Source organism: Megalobrama amblycephala, linkage group LG24 (assembly GCF_018812025.1).
Source record: "Megalobrama amblycephala isolate DHTTF-2021 linkage group LG24, ASM1881202v1, whole genome shotgun sequence".
NCBI lineage: Eukaryota > Metazoa > Chordata > Actinopteri > Cypriniformes > Xenocyprididae > Megalobrama > Megalobrama amblycephala.
The window spans coordinates 14521728-14548423 of record NC_063067.1 but is presented as its reverse complement, the minus strand read 5'-3'; the positions used below and the strand labels follow the sequence as shown (position 1 = coordinate 14548423).

Genomic DNA, 26696 nt, shown 5'->3' with positions numbered 1-26696 from the left:
CTTTGAAGCAGAAGTCTGGATGCTGTTACATGCTTTAACCACAGGGTGGCCTCCTGACATCAGCGTTCAGAGATTGAGTTTGCTCTAGTCTTCAACTCTCAACACTAGAGTGGAAGAAAAGTAACTTGTAAAAGTTGCATAAAGCTGTTTGAACTTTGTAAAGCAGCACTAAAACAGCCTTTTGTCAAGTTCTGTAATATATATATATATATATATATATATATATATATAAAAAAAAAAAAAAATCACTGGCTGCAATACAAAACAGTTCAAAGGATTTCATGAAACACTGGAAAAATTTTTTTAGACAACAGTCCCTGGCCAAGTCATCCAATAATTTAGCAATGGTAACTGTAGCATAAGATATTTATTGGCTCCTTCATTCCTCAAATGTATTATGTTATGTTAAAGTAGCATAAAGACATTGAAACATTGAGATAATACAGTACATAAAGCTGCTTTGAAATAATATGCATTGTAAAAAGTGCTATTTAAACAAACTTGCTGGTCCTCCAACATACATTTCAAACTGTCACATATTGATTATCACAAATAAAATGAATCTTTTTCATTACAAATACATCAAATTAAGAAAGGAACAGCATCAGTGGTTTCTTCATATTAGTTTATTTCATCCAAGATTTGACTATAATACATGTGCAGCTATGTCATAATATAGTATTTATCTTTTTAAAAGTTTCATTATGTGAAACAAATTTACATCAAAGTAGTACTAATAAGAAAATACTGATAATTTCAGTACAAATCTATACCTTAAGATTTATCTGACAAGCTCATTATCAAAAAGAGGAATTGACACATGAATGATAACGCTTAAAAGCCTATTTCTAGGTCTCTCAAAGCAGGTTCTCACTGATATATATTCAACTTTAGAAATGAAAAGATATTCACAGTTTGGAAAATAGCAAGTTATTCTTCATATTTATATTCCCCCTAAAGGTCTGAGCATTACGTTCCACCGAAAATTCAAGTGGAAAAAAATTAAAACACCATTTTGTAGAGATGATCTAAAATAAAATAAAAAAGAATGAAAATCATGAGGTTTTTTTATGTCAGCTAAAACAAAGCAAGTAAAAATACATAGTCTATTTTAAAATAAATAAAACTTCTGTGGTTACAATCCCAAATCGTATGTAGCCTAGTGGTTAATGTAAAATTAAGTTAACGCAGCTAAAGACTCCATTCAGTATGTCGTTTGTACCACGAGAATGAACGATCTGGATGAAGTGTGAATGATCACAGCTACAGTGCGTGTGCTACAACAAGCAGGTTTTGGTAAAGTAAGTGCCATGAAAAGCTCTGTAGAGGAACCGAGCAGACGCCCAGTGTTTAGGATCCTCATCAGCGATTATAAAGAGAGAAATGGGGAGATAATGAAAGGCTACTTCGGCTAAATCTCCATCAGCGGGTCCTATAACTGTAAGAGCATAGGCACGTCTGTCTCCTGTCAGTCTCTTCCAGTGCATCCGCTGACACAAACTCTGAGATCTTAAAAGTTCGTATTGAAGCTTACAGCTGTGACATCATGCATATCATTATGATATGTATGTATAAGGACAAAAAGGGGAGAAATGTACCAATAGTCATATGGACTTAAAAAAGTGATTTGAAAGTAAGAGCTTAAAAATTGTTCTTATGTCCAGTCATTCATATAAGAGGTCATTTTTAAAAGTAGGAAGGTCCCACTCACTGAAAGCGAAGGGTTTGCGAGGGTATTGGAGTTAGATGACAATATGATAATAGTGTGCATTTTGCGAGGACTTAACAGAGGGTTTTGTCACTGAGATTTCAGCCAGTTGAATGTTAAAAAAAAAACGTAGTGAAGTCTACATAGACCAAATCATGTTACATAATTTCTGAAGGGTTTGGCTGGTAAGCTGCTGACGTGAAAAAACAAAAAAACAATAAGGGGCGATATCGAATATTTTGACAGATATACACAGTGATTCAATAATCACTATAAATCAAGGGTTGTTTTCTCCATGATTCATTTGCAACTCTTATTGTTAAAGGTAACACTTTAAAATAAGGTTCAACTTGTTAATATTGAATAATGCATCATGTATCATAAACCAAAAATTAACAACAATTTTTACAGCATTTATATAGCTAGGTTGATATTAATTAATTCATAAATATACTACTGATCACTGTTCATAACACTTTAACTAATGTTATCATGAAATGTTCAAATGTACACAGATAATTAATGTAAAAATATTGTTGTTACATCATGATACCTAATGCATTAAACGTATAGTTCGCCCAAAAAGTCCTCATTTACTCACCACCAGGTCGTTTCAAACCTGTATGAGCGATTGAATATCTTTGAATATGTTTTGTTTTTGTCCGTAAAATGAAAATCAATGGGAGCCAAAATAACATTGGACCCCACTGACTTTCAAAGTATGGAAAAAACAAAAAAACAAGATATTTTGTTGTCTTCAACCGAAGAAAGGAAAGTCATACAGGTTTGGAATGACATTAGGGGGAGTAAATGATGACAATCTTTATTTTTGGTTTGAACAAACTGAACCTCACAGAACACTCTTCATTCATGAAACAGCTTCTGTCCACTTCAGAGTGCTCCACTGAAACATTACAGCTAATGACGATCTATTCCAAAGCCCCAAAAGGCTTATCAAGTAGAGATCAATGGGTAAAATAAACCACAGGTAGCAGAGAGCAGGATGATAGCCCTTGTCAAAAAGAAATGAAAGTGGTACAAATAAAACACATCACATTAATCATCTGTCTTTTTTGGCTACGAATAAAAACTTTTGAGATAATAATAGACATCTGTATCTTAACCGAGGCAGCAGTCTACAACCGTACTGAAATGTCCGATCGAGTGAAAACACCTCCTAATCATTGGCTCGAGCGCCACAAATGTTCAAACAATCGGAAAGCAGGGTGTGTTAGTGTTGCAGACAGGAATGGATGAAGAGCATATTTCAGTTCCTTCTGAAGTTCTGTAGCTCAGACTCAGTTACCATGGTAACGCACAGGATGGTTAAGCCCATTGTACTTTGTTCTCTGTCATAATGCTAGAAAGGGAGTGGTTGTTAAAGTAAAAAAAGATTGTCATGATTCATACGCTGCCGAGTATCTGTTCTCAGTCACGTGACAGGCATCTGCATTCGCTCAATCGCACTGACTCATGAAGTTCATTATTACTCAAGAAGCAGCTATTTTTGGTGCTGTGCCATTCTCCATGGGTTCAATGACGGGGACTACCTGGTCCCTGTGGTTATAGAGAAGTGCTGTAAGGTGCTGTGGTGACTGTACTCCTCTTTTGGTCCTGGTCACCCAAGTATAAAGACATGCATTTTCAGTCCTATGGCACACAAGAGTGTGTATTGGCATGTGTGTGTGATTATATGCTCTACAGTGTAATGACTGTGCCTTCCTCCTCTAGATTACGCCCCTCCAAGCTCCTGTCACGGGCATTCAGAGACCCTGCGCTTGTGCTGGTCGCCATGGTACCATTCGAAGGGCGGAGGTCGAGGTGAGGCTCATATCTGGGCAGAGCGGGCATGCTAGAGCTTGCTGTCGCCCGCGCCGCTGCCTGTGGAATGAGTTTAGTCCCACCGTCTGCCTCGATCACCAAGTCCTCCTCATCCTCGCTCTCCTCGTCCGGCTCATAGTTCTGGATAATATGGGACGGGGTCATAGCCATGGAGCCTGGTGTCGAGTAACCGTAAAAACTGGTGCTGCTGTCAGAAGATCGTCCTGAGCTGCCGGATGTGGCCCCGCCTCCGCTGTTGCGTACCACATTATTGCGCTGGTTGGCGGGTTTGACCGTTATAATGAGGTTGTGGCTATTAGCAATCATCATGTCCGTTACTTGGTCCAAAGACTTTCCGCTCACCTCAATGCCGTTGACTTCGAGCACCTCGTCATTGACGGCCAGCAGTCCCGTGCTCTCCGCCAGGCCTCCGGGGACCATGCGGGAGATGAAGATTCCCGGGACCTTTTCCAGGCCCTGGGGCGTAACACGCACGCTGGAACCGTCGCGGATGTAGAAGCCCAGTGGTTTCTCCTGACCGTGTTTGTATAGACGGACACGGCGATGTGTCTCCGGGAGAATGTCCACATCGATGATGGAGGACACTGGGCGGAAATCTTTGGGCAGGCTGATGATGATTGGAGGCTTCTTCTTGTTGGCGTCCGGGCGAAGGAGGACTGCTGCAAGCACTGCTGGGGTCTTCTTACGGGTCACAGTGTCCGTACCGAATGAAGAGTAATCTGCCTCCTCTGCACAAAAGGAAGAAAAGAGAGAAGGAGAATGTTAATATGTAAGTCTTATGTTAGGCATTGCAATTTAAAAGAATAAGGGTTAAAAACAAGTGGTAAGTAGGGTCCAATTCTCACTATGAACTAGTTGCTTATTAGCATGCATACTAGTATATATTGGCTGTTTATTAGTACTTATAAAGCACATATTAATGCCTTATTCTGCATGACCATATTCTACATCCCTTAAAGGCAGGGTAGGTAAGAAATTTTGTTCCAAATTTGTTTAAACTTTCTATATATATACATGCATAATTAAAATGTAAGAACTCTGATAAAAAGAGTATAAAAATCGAGTGACTCTAGACCGTTTAATCTGTATTAAACACAGCTCATTATTTCCATCCGGGACGAAACATAGGATTGGCTTAGGCGGCTGTCACTCTCTCGCAACCATGGCAACCACCCTTTTGCCACACATGACCTGCCCACTTGCGCGCACACGTTTGATTTGGGGAATCCAAGAGGCATGGATCCTAGGAATACCAAAACAATGGCAGAGAAACAGCAAGCTAAATTCACAGTACCGGCCTATGCAGTTAGTGAAGGCAAACCAGGCAAAAAAAGGAAGACAGTAACAGTACAAGAAAAGGCAATGAACAAAAAGTCTTTGGATAAACAAAGAAATAAAACGCGAGTTAATATCGGCGTGGCTTTCCAGCGATGGCGAGAACTGAGGGAACTCAAGGGGCTGAAAAGTGACTCCTTGATGGCTTTATTTCTGCTGGACAGGTAAATCTTTCTTTTTGTATTTTGATCATACATATTTTTTTGTTTATTTTTTCATGAAGCATGTGTCATTAGCACACGTAGCTGCGTAATATAGCTAACATAACATTACTTAGCGAGCCGTAGTAGAGACGATAAATAATGATAGCTATAGTGTTGAATTGTGCATAATTTTACCCTCTGTCTAAGTCTTTTACCATGTTCACCTGTAAGTTTACCTGCACGTTTTTTTCGCCTTTGTTTTGTTTTTATATTCTCTACCTATGTTTACTGATGTCTTTATCTTGTATCTGTGTGTGTCGTACACACTTTGTTGTATGTGTGTGTTATTATTTTGTGTCTGCAATGCAGTTGTGAGTTGATATTTGAGTGTATGTTACTCTGTTGATCTGTAGAACAACGTATATGTTATGAATCTTACACGAAATTCATCTTCATCACAGTGTAAATGATGGTAATGGAAAAACGTGTATCATGCAACCTGTTTTTAGCTTTGCCTTATAGATAACTAGCTCGTTAGCGATTCAAAAAATATATATTTTAAACTTTACCAATATCAATATGCTAGCTTGATAGTGAGTACTAAAATACATCTTGTTTATCTTCATAATTATAAAGTTATTTTTATTACATGTGATTCTGACATGATGTCACTACATGCACTGTGCTCCTTCCTCTCCGCTCGTCTCAGGTAAATAATGCGTCTTCCAGCTCAGTGGTCGGAGTCACACGTTCATGCGTTTTGGGGGCGTGGCTTTGGAAGGAGCCCAGAAGGGAGGGGGTGGAGTGAATGGAAATAATGAGCTGTCTTTAAAACAGTCGTGAGAGGTCTACAGACACTCGATTTTTATACTTTCTTTTTCAGAGTACTTACATTTTAATTATGTATTGATATATAAATAAAGTTTAAACAAATTTTGAAAAAAAGTTTTTTATACATTTTTTTGCCTACCCTGCCTTTAATCCTACTCAATACCTAAACTTAACAACTACATTACTAATTATTAATGAAGTAATTAAGAGTTTATTGAGGCAAAGAGGTCATAGCTAATAGTGAGAATTGAACCCTAAACTGAAGTGTGGGATGGATTACAATTGTCAACTAGTCGTTGAACAACAACTGCAAATTAAACAAATAATTTAATTTCTGTTTTTGCTCACTTTTAAAACAAAGTAAAACAAAAAAATAAAATAAGAATGGGCAACATAATGCAAAAGAGTATCTGGGCTAGGGCTGGGTGATATATCGCATGCGATTGTCACGCGCATTTCGTCAGTAAAGGCGATTCATCTGCGATAATGAACGCGATATTGCATAGCTTGTCAGTGATCTACGGTTCTGTCTATTAAATGGCGCTCCATTTGAAAGCAGGTGATGGCGATTTTAGCGGTAATCAGGGAACCGGCTTTACTGACGAAATGCGCGTGACAATTGCATGCGATATATCGCCCAGCCCTAGTCTGGGCATTAACATTTTTCAGCAGCTCTGTAAATACAGGCCGATATCAGCATATTGTACAAGTTTATTTAGAGTGCTTTAATGTAAAGCGGTTTTATGTAGAATTCAGAAACCCATGTTATTAGCGACACCAGTGGCCATTAAGTGAACTGCAGCCAGAAACTTATTGCTCGCGCTCGTGCACACGTATTGAACGTGATTCAATGCCCCGATGTACTCGCATTCTTTTTCAATCTTCGCTTAGAAGTAAAAAGGAGTTTAAAATCCCTTTGTAGATATATACTGTTAACAAACATTCAGACGGGTAATTGAATATGTAAATACATGCTGCACGCTTTCCTCTCAATAACAAAATAAACACACAACAAAAATTACAGCAGTGAGAAAACAGCAGTTAAGAAAGCATCTGATCATAGTGATGTGGATATGTTTGCACCAGCTCTGCATCGGCATCATGTCGACAAATTAGGTAATTAAAATTAAACTTAGATAAAAGTATATTTTTAAACTATATACTACATATATATGTCTGTGACTTAATCCCTTTCCTTTGCATGACACATTGACATTACAGTACAGAATGGCTCTTTTTTAGAATGATCATAATCATTGGATAAGCATTCGTTCCGTGTGTCAGAATGGAAGAGAGCGCATAAACATAACAAACTTTTGATTTTCTCTGCAAAAACGTCCATAGTCCTTCACGTAAAAATCAATCTACAGGGTTTCAAAGACAACCTAGGAAGTCGGGGAAGGTCTCATTTTTTCAGTGACGAATGTATGAAAATTCTTACATATATTTTTGTTTGTTTTTACTTTAAAATAAAATGTTATAAAAAATGTCCATGCGAAACATAATGCAGTAGCTAAAAGTGTCTGTGCATTGACACTTTTCAGTCGGTAAACACAGTTCAAAGTTGATTATTTTTTAACATGTTCAAATGATATAGTCCAAGTTTTTTTGCACTTGGACTATTCCCACAGCTTTGTAAAGAGAGACCTGCAGGGGATACCGTAGTAGAGAATGCCCGCTTGTTAGTTTCCCTCCGCCCCTCAGCTAATGTGTAATCTACTGTAAACCCAAGCCTCCTTTCAACCTCTCTCTTTCTCGCTCTCTCTCAGCTGCCCTTTATGAATTCCTCAGAGGCTTAATCACAGCCTGGACTTTCACCTGCAAGACATTCATACTCAAGATCAAAAAGGAGAATAGAGTAGGAAGAGAGAGGGGATATAAATGTATGTAGCAGGTAAAGGCTGGAAATGAGAGAGTTCAAAGCAGTTCACTGTGCTTTTCTGAACTCTCATTTACCTGAACGAACAATGGTTAACCTGACAGATGTAATTATTAACAAAAACCACCATGTTATGAGATTGTTACAAACATCTCAATTATGTTATTTACTGATCTTTTGTATCTAGGTCTGACAATGTTTGTGACTTAAGTTAAAGCCATGCATTTTTATGGATTTTTTATGCCATAAACCTGAATTGTACCTCTAAAAGGAAAATTTCTTCCTGTACGGTGTTTGTTTAACCAGGATCATGTTAGCAGGGATGAGGCTGTGTGATCTAGCATGGGAATAGATTTCACTTCAGCCCAAATATAGTCAAAACACACTCGCAAACACAAGATTGATTGTTCAGTGAGAGAGAGTAAAGGTCCCCCTGCCAGTTCCCACAAGAAAACCAACTGGATCGTCCTTGTGTTTTGTTTCAACGTGAATATGTTGAAATTTTAACAATCATTTGGCAAAATGCCTTAAATGCCTGCAGACGTAATAAAAAAATCTCATTCTGACCTAAGAGAACTGAGGTTTATTCACAAACATGCAGCATGCACACACAAGTCTTAGCTATGTAAGTTTGGCCGGAGCAGTCGAGCATGTATGGAGGTCTCTTTACATCTCCTGGAGCATTCATCTCCTCTCTTCCTTCCCTATCTGCTCCACTCTTCCATATTAAAGCTTAACAATGGCTTCATAGTCAGTGTTGAAGGGCAGCATGGGAAGTCCCTGAGGGCCACTCAAACAGGCACAAACTAGCTCAGAGGTCCAGAGCAGAAAAAGCGAGAGGATGCATAAAGCAGCAATATATGGAAACTGCATCATTCTGACATACAGACAAAACTTCATCACCTCACTTCCTGAACACAACACAGTTGATTCTTTGTGAAACCTGATGCTCTCACTACAGAAACCAGTTGGATCATAATGGCTCATCATACAAATATGACAGACGATCATGTGTTTAAATCAAACACAAACACACAAGCATGCAGGCCTCATCATTACACCCCATCATGCATTGTGCTCTCTATGATCTGGAGATACAATCAACTCTCAACAAACAATTAGTCGACATAAGAATTTAAATGATTTTTCTCTAAATTTTTCAAGACCTTAGATTATAGCATGAAAACTATTTAACTACTTTTTTTTTTTTTAATTTACAGTAAATGTACACACTACGATTCAAAATTTTGGCATCAGTAAGATTTTATTAAAGAAAAAAAAAAAATTCAGCAAGGATGCATTAAATTGATCAAAAGTGAAAGTGAAGGCATTTACAATGTTACAAAATATTTCCATTTCAAATAAATTAACTTTCTATTCATCAAAGAATACTGAAAAAAATGTATCATGGTTTCCACAACTGTTTTCAACATTGATAATAATCATAAATGTTTCTTGAGCAGCAAATCAGCATATTAGAATGATTTCTAAAGGATCATGTGACACTGAAGACTGGAGTAATGATGCTGAAAATTCAGATTTACCATCACAGGAATAAATTACTTTTAAAAAAATATTATACAATAGAAAATACTGTTTTAAATTGTAATAATATTTCACAATATTACTGTTTTTACTGTATATTAGATTAAAAAAAAAAATGCAGCCTTGGTGAGAATAAGAGACATCTTTCAACGTCTCAGTTTTTGTTTAGGCAGTGAAGCAGTGTGGATTTCTTTGCAGTTGTGTGTTAAAATGGCAGCCGAAATGTGACACTGGCTTTATCTGATACTGTGGTCACCATTGACCGTGGCAGTGCAAGCACCGTCCTCACTTCCTGTCAGAGGACACCAGGATGCAGTCTGTGTGATCAGTATGCCATGTCAACCAGTGAGAGTAATGTGTGTGTGTGTGTGTGTGTGTGTGTGTGTGTCAGCTTAGTGAAAGCCCCACCTTTGCTAGATGATCGGTATCCCATTACGGGTCTTGCAGTCTTAGGTCATGTGACCGTTAAGTAATTGAAATAGAGCCAATATTAAAATTAAAAATACTACTTATCTAAATAAACTAAACATAAAACACTATATGAATTTAGGCATCGCATGAATTTAGGCATCGCAACATAATGCACAGTATGAAAAATGGATATTCATTTTGAGATTTGCAAATGATAACATTTAACGGTTTAAGTTTTTAAATTATAAGGCTTTTCACACTTGAAATAGTTAACCCTGGGTCATTCTAAACCCCGGTTAAACGGAATCCTGGGTTATCTTGCTTCACGTTTCAAACTGCGTATTCATAAGCTGAAGTTTCACATTGTACTTTCCTAAGCCCCGGCCGCATAAACGATCTTATTTGGATATTTGCGGTGTCAGTGTCATTGATTGGATAAACGCAGCATGCAACCTGTTTACAGTACATAAGCTCTAGCATTGCATATCCTCATATTGCTGACTACTATCGAGTTTATACTGAATGGACACTTCGGACTATAAAAGGTAAGAATGAAACGGTCTTTTCTTCACTCAAATTGTCATGTTTTTGTCAGCATTTGACATTTTTCCTCTCAAATGCTGAATTTACTGTTTATATACAATACAGTGTTTCCATGACATATGAGTACGCGATTGGTTGTCTGATAAGCATCTGGCTGTAACATTCTAACACCACATAGTTTCACACTGTACAAGTTTGGCACTGCAATGCGGGGTTAACACCGCAAAAGCGGTGCTAACCCAGCTTCGGAGAAGGATTTAATAACCCCGGGTAAAAAGCGGGGCTAACCCTGCTTCTAAATTACAACTGTGAAACGTTCCTTTAAAAGCGGTATTTAAAACAACGATAACCCGGGGTTAAGCGCAGTGTGAAAATCCTATTTAAATAAGTGTTGGATGATTTCAAAGGTAATCTAAATGTAAAAACAGGGCAAATGAGCATAAACAAATAAACACCCAGTATCTGCCGATACCAAAAAATCTCTAATATCGTCCGATAACAATACAGTACCAATATATTGTGCATCACTTAAATAGAATAAAATACTTTTTGATGACACATCAGGATTTCATATTAAACATATCTATACTGTTCATGTCTATCGGTGTTAAACGAAGTGTAACATACTTGGTGCACCTTCCAAACATTACGACTACATATTTATACTTATTAGTATTTGTCTTGATGACATCTATGTGATTAATGACTATTGATAATGAAGTATTCATGGTCAGTTCAGAAGTTCACAGGCATGTTCGTGAGCAGCATCTCACGAGGAGTGTGAAAACAATAGAGATGTCACACCGTGTCTCTGCTCACCGCAAACTGTGTGAGAGACAGACTCATCTCATCCAATATTCAGCAGGCCTTATGAAGGCCGTGATGGCTCATGTTTCACTTTTGTGAATGTCTCATTCAGGGTTTTTTTTTTTTTTGCATGTTCTACTTTCTGTTTAGGGTCTCACTCCACAAAGCTGCTTGCAGAGAATTGTGCACCCAGATTATTCAGACGAGCAGCTGCTGATGGCACGACATCATCTGTGGAAACATTTCTGCCTCTTTAAGGTTAAGTCCAGACGTCTCCCACATGAGGAGTGTGTACCATCCCGTTCCAGTCACGGCACGATAGAGGAGAAGGGAGAAGAGAGGGTGGAGAAAGGGCTATAATGAGTGCTTATTAGGCCAGGGAGAGAGAATGAGAATGAAAGAGTGAGGGTTGATGGGTAAAATCTTTTGAATAGAGAAACTTTATGGGGTGCTTATATTCTGGGCCAGCTGAGTGCATTCTTCTGTGACACAGCTATGATAAAGTGAGACCTCTTCTGATAACAGAGGGAGAAAACAAAGTGTGAGAGAAATGAAACATGGGAATAGCCCTTAAGAATAAGATACACAGAGAACATACGGAAAAAATAAGGTGCACTGTGTATGAAACTTGCATGGGAATCATTACAGCAGTTTCTAATTTAAGAAAAAATGACAAGCCATTAAAATTCCTTATTATGTGTAAACAACCTTGAGCTGCCAACGCATCATCATCATGCATTTCCTGTGAACTGTACAGACAGCAGACCTGGTGTCAAGCATTAGGTCTTCAAGATCTTTAAGTGTTATATGCACAGAGCCAGACTGTTGAATATCAGCATATCAAATTTGATCCATTTTGCAACCTATAATTAAAAAGGAAGAGAACATCTGAATGATACGTACAGCAACTAACCATAATTCATTTTGTTTTTATGTGGTAAATTGGAAATGGATTCATTGTTTTGCATTCAAAAGCATTCAAGCAAATTTCAGAAGAAATGATACGGTAAAAGGGTCATTCCATCTCAAGTGGTCCAATGGAGGTTGCTTGGCCATTTTTAATTTTCCTAAATTTTCAATTTTACAATTATTGGACCACTTTATACGGAAAGACATATAAAATGTCATGAAATTTGTTTTTTGTTGTTTTTTTTTTTACTTCTACATTTGAAGCAAGTGAATATTTTTTTCTGTAGTAATCAACACACCTGTGGCAAGTTGTTGATTACCACAGAAAATAATTTCTAAGAGCTTGTACTTAATTTAGTATTAATAATGTTGCATAGCACAGGACTGCTTTCATATATAGTTCCTTTATAACGCTAAAGCTCCGTGAACACCTTTGTAACAAATTTAAGGCCAGGCAGCATGTTTAATAAGAGAGTGTGTGGGTAGAACGACTCCTTCATGTCATGAAACTACTGCTGCCTTCAGTTTAATTCATGCTGACGCTGCTCATTCTTCTCTCTCCCACTCTCTTCCTTCAGCGCATCATCTTTGCCCTTCTGACACATCCTCTGTCTCTTAGGGAGTGACTGTGACTGCTTTGCTTCTTAGGATGTGCCACTTTCAGCAGGGCTAAGCTAGTTTCTGTGATGGTTCAATGAAACGCCATTTACATGAATGAAATTGCAAAAAAGGTTCTTTATAGTGGAAAAAGTTTCTTTACATTATTAAAAATTGTTATTTTCTGTTCATCAAAAGGTTCTTTGGTGAACCAAAAATGGTTCTTTTATGGCATTGCTCCAAAAACCCTCATTTTGAAGCTTTATTGTAAAGAGTGTACAGTCTATTCAGATCATTCTGATGCATACTGTACACAAACATTGCAAACTCCAATTTGATTGGCATTTTCCAGGAAATCAGAGTGCTCAGGCTTTAATTAGCCCACCTGGAAACAAATTTGATTTCTTTAAAGGTGCCCTAGAATTAAAAATTAAATTTACCTTGGCATAGTTGAATAACAAGAGTTCAGTACATGGAAATGACATACAGTGAGTCTCAAACACCATTGTTTCCCCCTTCTTATATAAATCTCATTTGTTTAAAAGACCTCCAAAGAACAGGCGAATCTCAACATAACACCGACTGTAACTTAACAGTCGGGGTGTACGCCCCCAATATATGCATATGCCAGCCCATGTTCAAGGCATTAGACAAGGGCAGCCAGTATTAACGTCTGGATCTGTGCACAGCTGAATCATCAGACTAGGTAAGCAAGCAAGAACAATAGCGAAAAATGGCAGATAGAGCAATAATAACTGACATGATCCATGATATTTTTAGTGATATTTGTAAATTGTCTTTCTAAATGTTTCATTAGCATGTTGCTAATGTACTGTTAAATGTGGTTAAAGTTACCATCGTTTATTACTGTATTCACAGAGACAAGACTGTCGTTATTTTCATTTTTTAAACACTTGCAGTCTGTATAATGCATAAACACAACTTCATTCTTTATAAATCTCTCCAACAGTGTGTAATGTTAGCTTTAGCCACAGAGCATACTATCAAACTCATTCAGAATCAAATGTAAACATCCAAATAAATACTATACTCACAGGAATCGATGTATGCATGATGAACACTTTGTAAAGATCCATTTTGAGGGTTATATTAGCTGTTTGAACTTTGTTTATGCTGTTTAAGGCAGTCGTGAGCTCCGGGTGTGGGGAGCGGGAATCGGCGCATATTTAATGATGCCCCAAAATAGGCAGTTAAAAAAATGAATTAAAAAAAATCTATGGGGTATTTTGAGCTGAAACTTCACAGACACATTCAGGGGACACCTTAGACTTATATTACATCTTTTGAAAACACGTTCTACGGCACCTTTAAAGTACTTAAGTAAGTAAACTTGATATACATGAGCAGAACCATATACTGTATATCTTTTTGCTTTGGTTATACCTGTGAAATAATTGGCACTTTCACTTTTGGATAGAAATTCTGATCAGTCTACACACATTTTCACCCTTTTTTCCATGTTATAGAAGATGGAATTGTGGAGCAGAGACTCCCTGCACTCAATAGAAGCTGGGGCACCGTTTCCACAGCGAGGACTTTTCTGATAACCTGGACCTTTTCTTGCCTTTGACTCTGTGAAGAATGTGAAGTGCACTGCTAAAGGTCACATGGTCAGAGTTCAGTTTGGAAGGTGTTTTACTGCTCTGAGGTTAATCATACACAGAAGCATCATAAAACACTAAAATCATCAGCATTCAAAACTTGTGACAGAGGCAATGAACAACAAATTATCCTACATCAGAGCTGTGTACTGCAGAATCACTTTCAGTCTCTCTCACATGGTTTACCAGTATGGCACAGGAATGTGTAACAATAGTCCAAAACTGTTCATTCAATGTCTCTGAAAAGCTGTATCTTTATATTCATCTTTTTTAAAGCACCGCATCAAGTTGCATCTTAATATTGAAAAGTTTAGAGCACCATTTTTTTTTGCTTTCAATTCTTTTTTAATTGTTTTCTTTTTGAAAACATCTTATAAACTGTGTTTGACCCTTGACAAGTTTATTTTAGTCTAGTTTGATTTTTGTTTTCAACATTGATGATAATAAGAAATGTTTCTTCTTGAGTGTCAAATAAGCATATCAGAATGATTTCTGAAGGATCATGTGACACTGAATGGTGCTGAAAATTCAGCTTTGCCATCACAGGAAAAAATGACATTTTAAAATATATTTAAATCATAATAATATTTCCCAATATTACTGTTTTTTCTGTTTTTTATTAAGTAAATGCAGCCATGGTGAGTATGAGAGACTTCTTTCAAATCTTACTGAGCCCAAGCTTTTCAACGGTAGTGTATATTGATACAAGGATCAAAAGTATCGATACAATACCATGAGAAAAACTCTGTCAATATTTGATGATATCAACACGTCTTCTACAAATCACTATGAAGCACAAGAACAACTCAATTTGAACATGAGTTAACAACAAACACTGTGTTTGACAATGACTTGGCCTTTCATCTAAAACAGGACTAACCAGTGACCAGGTCTTACACTATTTTTTTTTTCTTTCAACAACGAAGTATAGCAGATTGTTTTCCCACTAATAACACCTCCTTGCACCTCTTTCCCAATCTGGTCCCTCTCTACACCTCCATATGTTCACAAACTTCTTCATTCCTTGCACCCATGTGCAGCCGTCCTGTCCTGTCTAATCTAATCACCAGAGGTGATCAGAGTCTGACCACATTCCACACAGTGTGACGCCTCCCCCCAATCCTGCAGCTAACTGCCCCTTCCCCCCCAAAAGTACAACCTCTTCCACCATGCAGCGCACCCTCCACCCCTCCTTCATCCCGCTCCGCTTCATTGACGACAGCAGAGAGGCACTGGGCCGATCGCGCTGGCCCTCTCTACCCAGGCATGATGACATAACAGTGTTCCAGTGCTTCTGTGTATCAGTCTGACATTCCTTGACCCTGGAATTCCTCCCTCTTATTAAAGCGGCTCCTCCTAAAACTGAAACGGCAATAAAACCTGCAGACGTCACAGGTGTCAATAAAACACAAACCCATCCCTGTGCCCTGATTCAGCTGATGACATGAATGGAAAAGTAAACAAATTTGTGGTTTCAGAAAAGAAGAGGAGAGGTAAAGCGAAAGGGAGAGGGAAAGAGTGGGTAGATTCCTAAAATATAAGTCACGGCACTCTCTAGAAACTATTCCATTTACTTTCCAGAACCACACCTCTCAGACAGGTGAACCCAGCAGGGAGGATCCCAGAGACCTGCTAAGAAAACTATGAAAGGAATGGAAATTATGTGTAATGAATAACACAATGAAATGAATCAGAGCGCTATTATTAGAAACGGAAGTTTTAATTTAGTAAACAAAAGACAGATTAATGCTAATACTATTAGCCGACTTCTATATTAATCTCAATGGAATTAATGAACTACAACCTCATTAAAAAGATTTTGTAATCTGATATAAATGTTATCAAGTATTTGTGTGGATGCTCAAATTAAAGCTTTGTTCAAAACCTAGTGAGCTGTCAGCTGCCAACTAGGCAGCTTTCTTCTAAGGCAGCATCCTAACCGAAATGGAACCTCATAAGTGACAGATTTAGAACGCTGTGCAGAGGCAGCAAATCCACACTCCACACAAATAATGATCCTTGTGTAAAACACTCGGGAGACTCCACTCGTTTAAACGTAGCATGTCGCTAACAGGGCGCAAAAATGCAATTTTTAGGGTGAACGCAAAACAAAATTTGGCACCCCGATGCCAAAGGATTGCCAAGAGGAAAAGGGCTAAGTGTGGAGATTGAGCAGGAGATCACTGTTGGATGCCCATCGGATATGTTTATGATACCTATGCTCCTATGCACACCCCTTTTCTGTCCTGCTGATCTACACTGTATAAAATGTAATTTTTCTAGAAAAATACCCATTGATTGTTTAGCTATAAATTGTAAATGCTTAAAACTGCATTATATGTAATTGTACTGCAAAATACTGAAAAATTCATCCATGTCACGTCGTTGCCGAAGTTACTGATGTAACCAACGTCATCAGAAAAATCCATTCAACATTAAACTGAGTTGCAGCAGATTTCAAGTTCCAAGCATGCTTTGCGTCACACTCTGTAAGGGGGAATAAATGTTGAAATTGAGTGTTATTTTGAGTGTTTTGCACAAGATTAATACAGAGGAAGACATGTTATTGTTTAATGTTCTGTTATTTTGGTATTTAAATGAGTTTCTGATATGCTGATGTTTTGTAGAGTTACCATCAGGGTAAAGAGTAGTGCCTGTGGTTAGGTCGAGAATTGGCTGCCAAACTTCAAGACTATAAATACTGCATGTTAATTAACAGTTCATGCAAGTAAATAGTGATAGTCTCTTTGATGGTTACATTAGCGCATTCTGGTGTGCTGTTGCAACTAACACTTAACCGTAAAAATTAGGTGTTAGTTTATTCAATATTTCAAATAAATTGTAATTACTGAATTTGTGTAGTATAAAATAATTTTTTTTTAAGTTCTACTAAAATAATCTTTGAGTTGTTTACTTAAATGTTTTGAGTATTCTAAACGTATTGGGTTTTACAACCAGATCAAAATAATTGAAAAATAAGAAACATTACGAATGGTAAACAATAGTACAGTGGACTTAAACATTAAATAAAATTTAAAAAAATTCAGTTTGACTTAATTGTTATTTATAATTATTGTTTACTTTAAAAATTTGAATTGCTTTACTTAAATTTTTTTAGGTAATCTGTGTCTACAAAAATTGAGTACTCTAAACTTATTGGGTTTTACAATGTAGATCGATCAAGCAGACCAATATATAATAACCCATAATACTTTTTTACTATGAATTTAAGAAGTTATTTTCTACAGTGTAAAAACATGATCTTAATAAGCATATAAATACATCACATAGGGTAAAATAGTTTTAATTAGATTAAGGTTTTTTGCCTTTCTGTACTGAATGAACTATTGAGAAAAGAGGTTGCTGCAATGCTGCCCAAAATTTGTTATTTTAGAGGGCTTGAAGGAACATTTCACATCAGGAGCATTACTATGATGCCATAAAACACTGTCTAAGGAGGTTTTGGAACAAGAGGTTATTTCCTTTAATCAGCTAGTAACAAGGAGGAGTGAATGCAGGGCACAGAGAATATAGAGCAAAGACCCAATATTATGACATAGCAGCAGCTGAGCAGGATGTCTGATCAGGAAATCACACGATGCAAATAGACACACAGGTGCCAACACCCCTTAAGCCAGCAAACATGTATCCAAAACAGACAGGCAGTGCTGTAACCACCATAGACATTGAGGGTGGGGGGACGTCCCACTCAGTATTCGAATACAGAGCTTTGCCATTTTCAATGGTCAATTCTTAAATAATTAAATTTGTTCCCCCACAATCCTGATTCCTGAATATGTAGTATCTATTCCGGCATGCTACAATCACCACTCAAGAATCTCTTGTCATTAACCCAAATCAGCTTGGGCTCTTCACTGCTGCCATGGTAGCAGGTAAACAAGCATGTGATTGGAGTATTGTGGTCATCCTCCTGATGTTGTCTGAAAAAGCATGTGTGTCTGTGTTGGGACAGGACGCCTATAGAAACACGTAAACCCTCATTTGGAGTGTTTAGATGTACATGTACACCCTACAAAACATCCTCACTAAAGATCCAGTAAGCTGAGCTCAAGTCAAGCCACTTGAATATGCAAAACAGGCTACCACAGAACAAAACCCAGAATTCCAAACACAATCCACAGACGAGGCGCACCGCTCAAGAATGCCTCAGACCCCCCCATCCCCCACGTGAACTCCAACCACAGCGAAGGCTATCTTAACCCAGATCACTGAATGTGTGCCATTCAACGAAAGCAAGATGCTGCAGGACAGATTTCAGTTAGTCTGACAGTCTTATTACTCTGCACCTTGATGTGACTGCAAACATAGAGCCCTTTTTTATGTGTGTGTGTGCTGCTGGCTTCCATCAAAGTGCACAAAACACTCTGGATCTGATGTGGTGTTGCGTTTTTATTAGTCTAGTAACACTTTATTTTAAGGTGGCATAGTAACATGTTATTACATGTACTTTCTATAGTAATAACAGTAAATTAAGCATAATTACAAGTAATTAACCCAAAATCAAACCCTAACGCTAACCATTAAATATAGTAAGTACATGTAGTTAATTAATATTACTCAGTACTTATTTGAGTAAGTACAATGTAACTACATCACTTTAAAATAAAGTGTAGGGATGTAACAATGTACTTAACTCACGGTGCAATACGATACGATTCACAATACAATTTTCTCACAATTTTTTTTAACAAAATAAGATTTAAAGGTGCCATCGAATGAAAAATTGAATTTAACTTGGCATAGTTGAATAACAAGAGTTCAGTAAATGACATACAGTGAGTCTCAAACTCCATTGTTTCCTCCTTCTTATATAAATCTCATTTGTTTAAAAGACCTCTGAAGAACAGGCGAATCTCAACATAACACCGACTGTTACGTAACAGTCGGGATCATTAATATGTACGCCCCCTTGCATATGCCAGCCCATGTTCCAGGAATTACACAAGGGCAAAACGTCTGGATCTGTGCACAGCTGAATCATCAGACTAGGTAAGCAAGCAAGAACAATAGCGAAAAATGGCAGATGGAGCGATAATAACTGACATGATCCATGATATCATGATATTTTTAGTGATATTTGTAAATTGTCTTTCTAAATGTTTCGTTAGCATGTTGCTAATGTACTGTTAAATGTGGTTAAAGTTACCATCGTTTATTACTGTATTCATGGAGACAAGAGAGCCGTCGCTATTTTCATTTTTAAACACATGCAATCTGTATAATGCATAAATACAACTTCATTCTTTATAAATCTCTCCAACAGTGTAGCATTAGCCGTTAGCCACGAAGCATAGCCTTAAACTCATTCAGAATCAAATGTAAACATCCAAATAAATACTATACTCACAGGAATCGATGTATGCATGATGAACACTTTGTAAAGATCCATTTTGAGGGTTATATTAGCTGTGTGAACTTTGTGTTTGCTGTTTAAGGCAGTTGAGAGCTCGCGGGGGCGGGGGAGCGGGAGATTTAAAGGGGCCACACGCTTAATCGGTGAATATGTAATAATGGCTCAAAATAGGCAGTTAAAAAAATTAATTAAAAAAATCTATGGGGTATTTTGAGCTGAAACTTCACAGACACGTTCAGGGGACACCTTAGACTTATATTACATCTTTTGAAAAGGGGTTCTAGGGCACCTTTAAGACAAATTATAAATGAGAAAGTGTCTTTTTATTATTTCTCATACAAAATGCTGCATATTTCTTTGTGAAACTGAAACACTTATAAAGCTTATAAACGATACTTTAAAATTCATTGTACAGAAGAAAGAAAATACCATCTAAACTTTTCTGAACACAGTCAGTTCCCCTCAGCTATACATTCATATAAACCCCCACCCCCAAATGTATTCATTCATTCATTTAGCCGACTTGAATCGTCACATATTTTAATCGATTTTCAACTGGTTCCAGGTGCATCATTAGATCCCTAATAAAGTGTAACCATTAGTCATTATTTCTCATAATTTGTGTGCTTTTTCTGGATGAGTGAACTGCTGTGCTGATAGAGTCTCATGAACGCGCACGTCGCATAGCCACGCACAGAAAGCCGATGGTCAAATTCAGGATTTTCATTCAATTTCAGTTTGTTTTTCACCAAACCCAATCGCATACCCTCAGAACACTTTGAATATATGGCACGTGTCACATGGGATCATCCAGAGACACTTCCGTGCATCTTTAAAAAAAAAAAAAAAAAAAATGCTTGATGCTGGCAGCTATTCACTGCCATTATATGGATGAGTGCAAGCGGGACTTTTTTAAAAAACATTTCTCCTTTTGTGGTCCGAAAAAGAAAGATGGGCATACGGCATTAGAACACCACCAGAGTGAGAAAATAATCACTTAATTTCTTTTTAGTGTGAACTATCCCTTTAAGAATATTGACAGCCAATCAGAATCTACTCGAGTTTAAACAGCTAAAGCATTTAAAGCAGCATTTATTGCCCGTTGGTATGGGTGCTAATATAGTTATTATCCTTTATTTACCATGTTTAGAATTTCCTTTAAAATAAGCACAATATGTAAAAAAAAAAAAAAAAAAAGTTTTTTTTAGTTAATCAGCCTATATCAAGTGTGCATATTAATCTCTGTTGCATTTAGTGCACCAAGCTAAACATCACAACTAGCCTTTAGGATAATGTCTGCGTACCCCCTACATACACACGCATGTACTCAAAAACTAAAACATGTGACAAGATAGGACTCCTCCCCATGCGGAGTTAAAAAGTGGGTGGGTCCTCGTGCTCTTCTGTGTAACATATTCTGCCATAGCAACAGGTCACAGCATGAACCTAGCGTCTGCGTTTCAATTACACGGCGGCCACACAATGTTACACAGTGACCCCTCTAATCTCCACCTGACAAAGTGGCTTACCATCTACAGGTCATATGGCACACAGACACAGCTTAGAGTGGGGCACCCCGCAGCCTGGGGCCACGACACACCAAAACCACACAACAACAACTGTGAACTGTGTTACTTTAACTTTATATTGTTCCTTTCAAATGAGCTCAGCCAAGGGTTCAAAGTCTAAAAGTCTGAAGACTTTTAGCCCAAATTAAGAAACACTCGGCCACATTAGTTAAAGAAAAACACATCAAGGAAGTTTATGCAATAAAATATGCCTTGTGAAATCAATCAAATAAGCAACGATAAACATTTAGGAAAGATAAACAGTGAATCTTTAAATGCAGCTGAGTTAGTTACATGCATTGCATTACAAAGAGAACTTATCTGGAATGAGACTGAACCCAGCTAACTAGCAACAACTACCACACAGAAATACTCACTTCCAACAACATTACCCGTCACAATATAATCTGATATAACTGATATATAAACAAAAGCACCACTTCTGGTCTGACAGCTTCCTGAAGTACAGCTATTGCCTCCACATATATTATTAGTTGAAACACATTTGTGCATACTACACAACTACATATAAATTCTCACCATACAGATGGACAAATGAACTACCACTGTGAGTGTTAGGACCATAAGGGATCTAAAGGAAACTATGGCTGTGTGACTAGCATATGGAGTTGAAGTTTGACCAATGACCCACTTCAAAACAACAACCCTCACCTTTCCGCTGCAAGAAGAGGCGGAGCAGGGGCGCTGCCACGGAGATTGCTTTATGGTAGTTGTCATCGTTGTTGATAGGCAGCAGGTCCCCGTGAACATCGGCGTAACCCACAAGCAGGTCGACGTTAGGGATCCGATGCACATGCTGCAGCAAGCCATAGAACTCATCAAAGCGTCCCGGCTTGGACCGGTCCAAAGAGAACCGCCTGAATTCTGCTCCAAACTAATAACACGGAACAGACATCAGTACACATAGATGATGACATGGTAAAACAAGATGAACAACCCATTCCCAGTTTTTATTGTATAACTGCAGAAACTTCCAAGTCCTCTGAAGTATGATTTAAAGGGATAGTTCACCCAAAAATTAAAATTCATTTACTCACTCTCAAGTAGTTCCAAACCCGTATAAATTTCTATGTTCTGCTGAACACAAAGGAAGATATTTGGAAGATTGTCAGTAACCAAACAGATCTCGCCTCCCACATTGACTACCATAGTAGGAAAGTAAATACTATGGTAGTCAATGGGAGGTGAGATTTGCTTGGTTACAAACATTCTTCCAAATCTTCCTTTGTGTTCAGCAGAACATAGAAACTCATACAGGTTTAGAACTACTATTTCACTGATAAATACTGCTAAATATTTGTCTATGAACTTCTATGATTCTATGCTATTTTTACTCCCTCTTTAAAGCTTTAAAGCTACAGCTGCCATTCATTGTAAAGGATAAAAATAGCTGATAATGATATGTTACGGCTGATAATCGATAAATGGCTGATATTAAAACACATAGTACTTTGTTTAGATGTGAAAAACACAATGAAAACTATTAATGCACACAGCAACTCACTCCAACGTGCTCTCTTAACAGGAAAGCGCTCTTCCAGAGATCTCTCTTTAAATTAGTTTTAGATGATGATCTATATCTTCAAATATGCAGAGACCATTATAAATACCAAGTATGCCAATAAATATTTAATATACATCAATACCAATAAATTAAACAGTTGCTAATATCAGCCAAGAAACGATATGGTGCCAAATATATGGTGCATCACTAGAAAAAAAAGCAACCTTTTTGTTATAAATTACAACAATCTTAATTTTTGGGTGACCTATCCCTTTAAGGGGAAGTAAGCATTAGATTTTAGTATAGAGTAACTAACTATAGAACAGCATGAGTAACAATAAAAAAAGAACTCATATAAATTATTTATAAACCAGGAAAATCATGGGCCAAAAATGTGATGCATAAATTAAATGATTGGAATCAGAATCCTTAAATTCTTTCATGATTTGTAATAACTTATGAAGTGGTTTGGTAATTTAAAAAAAACAATGTGAAGGGAGGATTGAGACTTAGTCAGCTGTAACGTCATCACTCGCTAAGCATGGCTTGTCCATTATAAAGTAGCCCTGTAAATCTTTGTGTTGGTGGAGGGAGTATGACCAGACTCTTGTTTACAGTGCCATCCATAATGATTAACACAAGAAAATCAAGAATAAACATACTAAACAGCATATACATTCCTCTGGTGGTGAATAACTATCCCTACCTACAATAACATGGGCATAAACAAGAAAAAGCAATGATTGAGATTGAACTCTCTACATTGATAAACTTTCAGAACCCTGTCTAGGTAGACAGGTTATTAGTTTTGAGACGAACCCAATATTTGATTTGTACATCAGATAGTGGTATAAAGTTATAAATATCTCCTGTATCGATGTTCAGGCATGTATAATGCCTGTAAGACTGGTCTTACGTCACAGTTGAGATAAAGGCTGTGTTGAGTAACAGTCATCTCATTAATCACACGTGCAGCTTGGTATTAGATTTAACTTATTTAATTGAGAACAGTCAATATTTAATTTTCTCAAACTTATCTTGTCATGTGTATGTGAAGTTTGGAATCCAAAACGAGTGATCATCAGTTTGTTTCCCAAAAGAAACAAGTTTAGGAGCAAGAAAGACTTTTGACAAACTGATACATAGCAATGGCAAGCCAGTTATTCCTTAAAACAAACCAGTATCTACTTGTAGGCCTTTTACAAGCACTTTTAAAAATTAACTGCACTTATTCCAATAGGAACTAGAATCTATTCAATCAGTCTTTGCTAATAGTCTCTATTCTATTGTTACTGGAAAAAAAAAAAAAAAAAATCCATTGAATTCTATGGGGATCTATGGTTCTTCTGACATCAAGTTATTTATCCAACTAGAACTTATTCTGGTTTTACAAGAAAATGCGCACTAGTTAGAGAACTTTTCTGTTGTTACTTGTAACTACTCTAATAATAGTAGCATCTATTCCAGTTTTTCTAGTACTATTTGAACAAACACAAGAACCTGTTCATTAGACATTAGCATGGATTCCAATTGGCACTAGTAACATTTTAAACTTTAAATTGAACTACGAAATAATCATTACTAAATATGGCAACAAAAAAGTAATTATAACCACTGAGATAAGAAGTGTTACTAGTAACAACTGAGATACTTGTATCTCATACTGGCATAGTTCGGATTATTAAAGCACTATTACCTAATGAATAGCTAGTAAAACTGGAACAGGGACCAGCAAGAACTACTACATACTAGTCTGGCATGAGCACTTGATATCTAAACCACAGATCTCAATAGATTTCAATGGTAACAGCAATTTGTTATCAGCAACACCAGAATAGTTATTCATTACTATCAGGATAATGACTAGAAACAAAAGGAATAAGTGCTAGTATGTAATGAATAATTATTAGTTTAAATAAAATTGATGCTAGTAAATACTTAATTACTTATTAATACTTAAAATAAGTAACAGTAACATATAGTTAGGCTAGTTATTTAGTTAGTTTAAATAAATAACTATTCAGCTTGCCATAGACTGGGAGACCTTGTGGCTAAATTGACCGGTCAAATACACACGGGTTACCTTTGTAACATTTATAAAACAACTCAAATAAAAACTTTGAGGCATTATATTATTTATAATATAATAAACACCTGACGACATAAGATAAGACAGCATCTGTCAAAACACTCCAACTCTCCCCAACAACAACTTACGGACATTTATGTCCTCAAAGTACTAAAGAAACGGTCGACTGAACTCACAAGGTTGGCAGAACTTACCAGGACAGTGTGATTGTGTCTCAACACCCAAATGTACTGTAAGTCTATTCCTAACACGAACACTAGTCTGTTCTTTGATTGAACACTAATTAAAGTAATTGGCCCGCTGGCTACGCACCTTGCTCTTCACCTCCACGGCGCTCAGAGTTCGGTTGCTCGGCACTCGGTGGTTTTTGTTCATCTTTCGCTAACTGGACCCCGCCGCAGAAACACTCTTGCCCTCCCGCGGGCTGCGCTCATCCGCCTTGAGCTCGGTCCGTCCAAAACGGATTTTCTCGGCTTAATCCAGTTAAAGGCGCGTATCTCGCGACAGCTCCGTGTCTTTGCTTGTGTTGTTATCGGAATCGAGTAGCAACGGCGACGCCTGTCAACTGAACGTGCTCCGAAACTCTGCCTCTACCCTGCCTCTCTCACATGCACGCGCACACACGCTCTGCCACATAGTACTGGACGGCCTGACTGTGACGCTGCGTGCACCCAGGAAACAGCTCAGCGTGAAGAGCCGACATCAAGCGCGCCCCCTCTGGTCACAAAAGCCATTCATTTGTCATGAACAAGTGAGGCTCGTTGCCCAGCCCAGTACAGATACTAACAAAAAGTATTTTGTTCTTTAAAGTACCTTGGAGTTTCATGTAAACACCACGAATGCTCTATCAAAGTACACGGTGTTACCATCTAACACCACCACAGTCATTTTAAAGGGTTTTTAAAAAATAAATAAAGGCTTTTCAAAAATATGGGCCGATTTCAAAACACTGCTTCAGAAAGATTCGGAACACAAATGAATCAGTGTATCGAATCATGATTCAGATCGCGTGTCAAACTGTCCGAACAGCAGATTCGATACACTGATTCATTTGTGCTCCGATGCTTCCTGAAGCAGTGTTTTGAAATCGGCCATCACTAAATAATTTTTTTTTTGGCGCTCCAAAATATTCTCGTCGCTTTATAATATATTGAACCACTGTACTCACATGAACTGATTTAAATATGTTTTAGTACCTTTATGGATCTTGAGAGAGGAAGTGTCATTGCTCCCTATATGGAGGCCTCACGGAGCCATCGGATTTCAACTAAAATATCTTAATTTGTGTTCCGAAGATTAACGAAGGTCTTACGATTGTGGAATGGCATGAGGGTGAGTAATAAATGACAGAATTTTCATTTTAGGGTGAACTAACCCTTTAAGGGTAAACACAGAATAAACACTAGTCTTGGGCAGAGGTGTAAAGAGTACCTGAAAACCATACTTGAGTAAAAGTACTGATACCTTATATCAAAAATAACTCAATTACAAGTCACAAGTAACCAATTCCAAAAGTCTTAAAGTATCTGATTTTAACAGTACTTAAGTATTTTACTCATGCTGAATGTATAGGCTCAAAGATGCACTAGTCCTGAGGGGGACTAGTCCTGCTGGTAAAAATAAGAAACAATTGATTTGTAAGATGAGAAATCAAGTTTATTTTCTAAAATCAAAATAAAACTGAACACCTCAATGTTGCAATAAATCAAGGTCGACACAACAACCTTTTAAACATCTACAAACTCTCAAGTCTCAGTTGAGCTCAAGTGCACAGAAAGGCCATAAGCAAACCAATATCCTTCAAAACAGTCTTGTCAATATAGCGGATAAATAAAACAATGTAATGTAAAATCAAATAGTCAAAATCTACTGTATGTGTTGGTTTGAGCCTCATCACCAGCTGCAGTCATTTCCTCATCTAATAAATAAAACATCTGTGATCAGCAACTACCTGCTAATGCATTTACA

At 37.4% G+C, this 26696-nt stretch overlaps 1 protein-coding gene across 1 annotated transcript; it reads right to left on the bottom strand.

Moving 5' to 3' along the window:
- Positions 1-348: 348 nt before the first annotated feature.
- Positions 349-25447, bottom strand: pard6b (par-6 partitioning defective 6 homolog beta (C. elegans)). Its single transcript, XM_048177741.1, has 3 exons — positions 25041-25447; positions 21787-22009; positions 349-4278 (listed from the first exon to the last, which is right to left on the bottom strand). The coding sequence occupies exons 1-3, from the start codon at positions 25101-25103 to the stop codon at positions 3407-3409; spliced, it is 1158 nt and encodes a 385-aa protein (XP_048033698.1). The 5' UTR covers positions 25104-25447; the 3' UTR covers positions 349-3406.
- Between the last annotated feature and the right edge of the window lie 1249 nt (positions 25448-26696).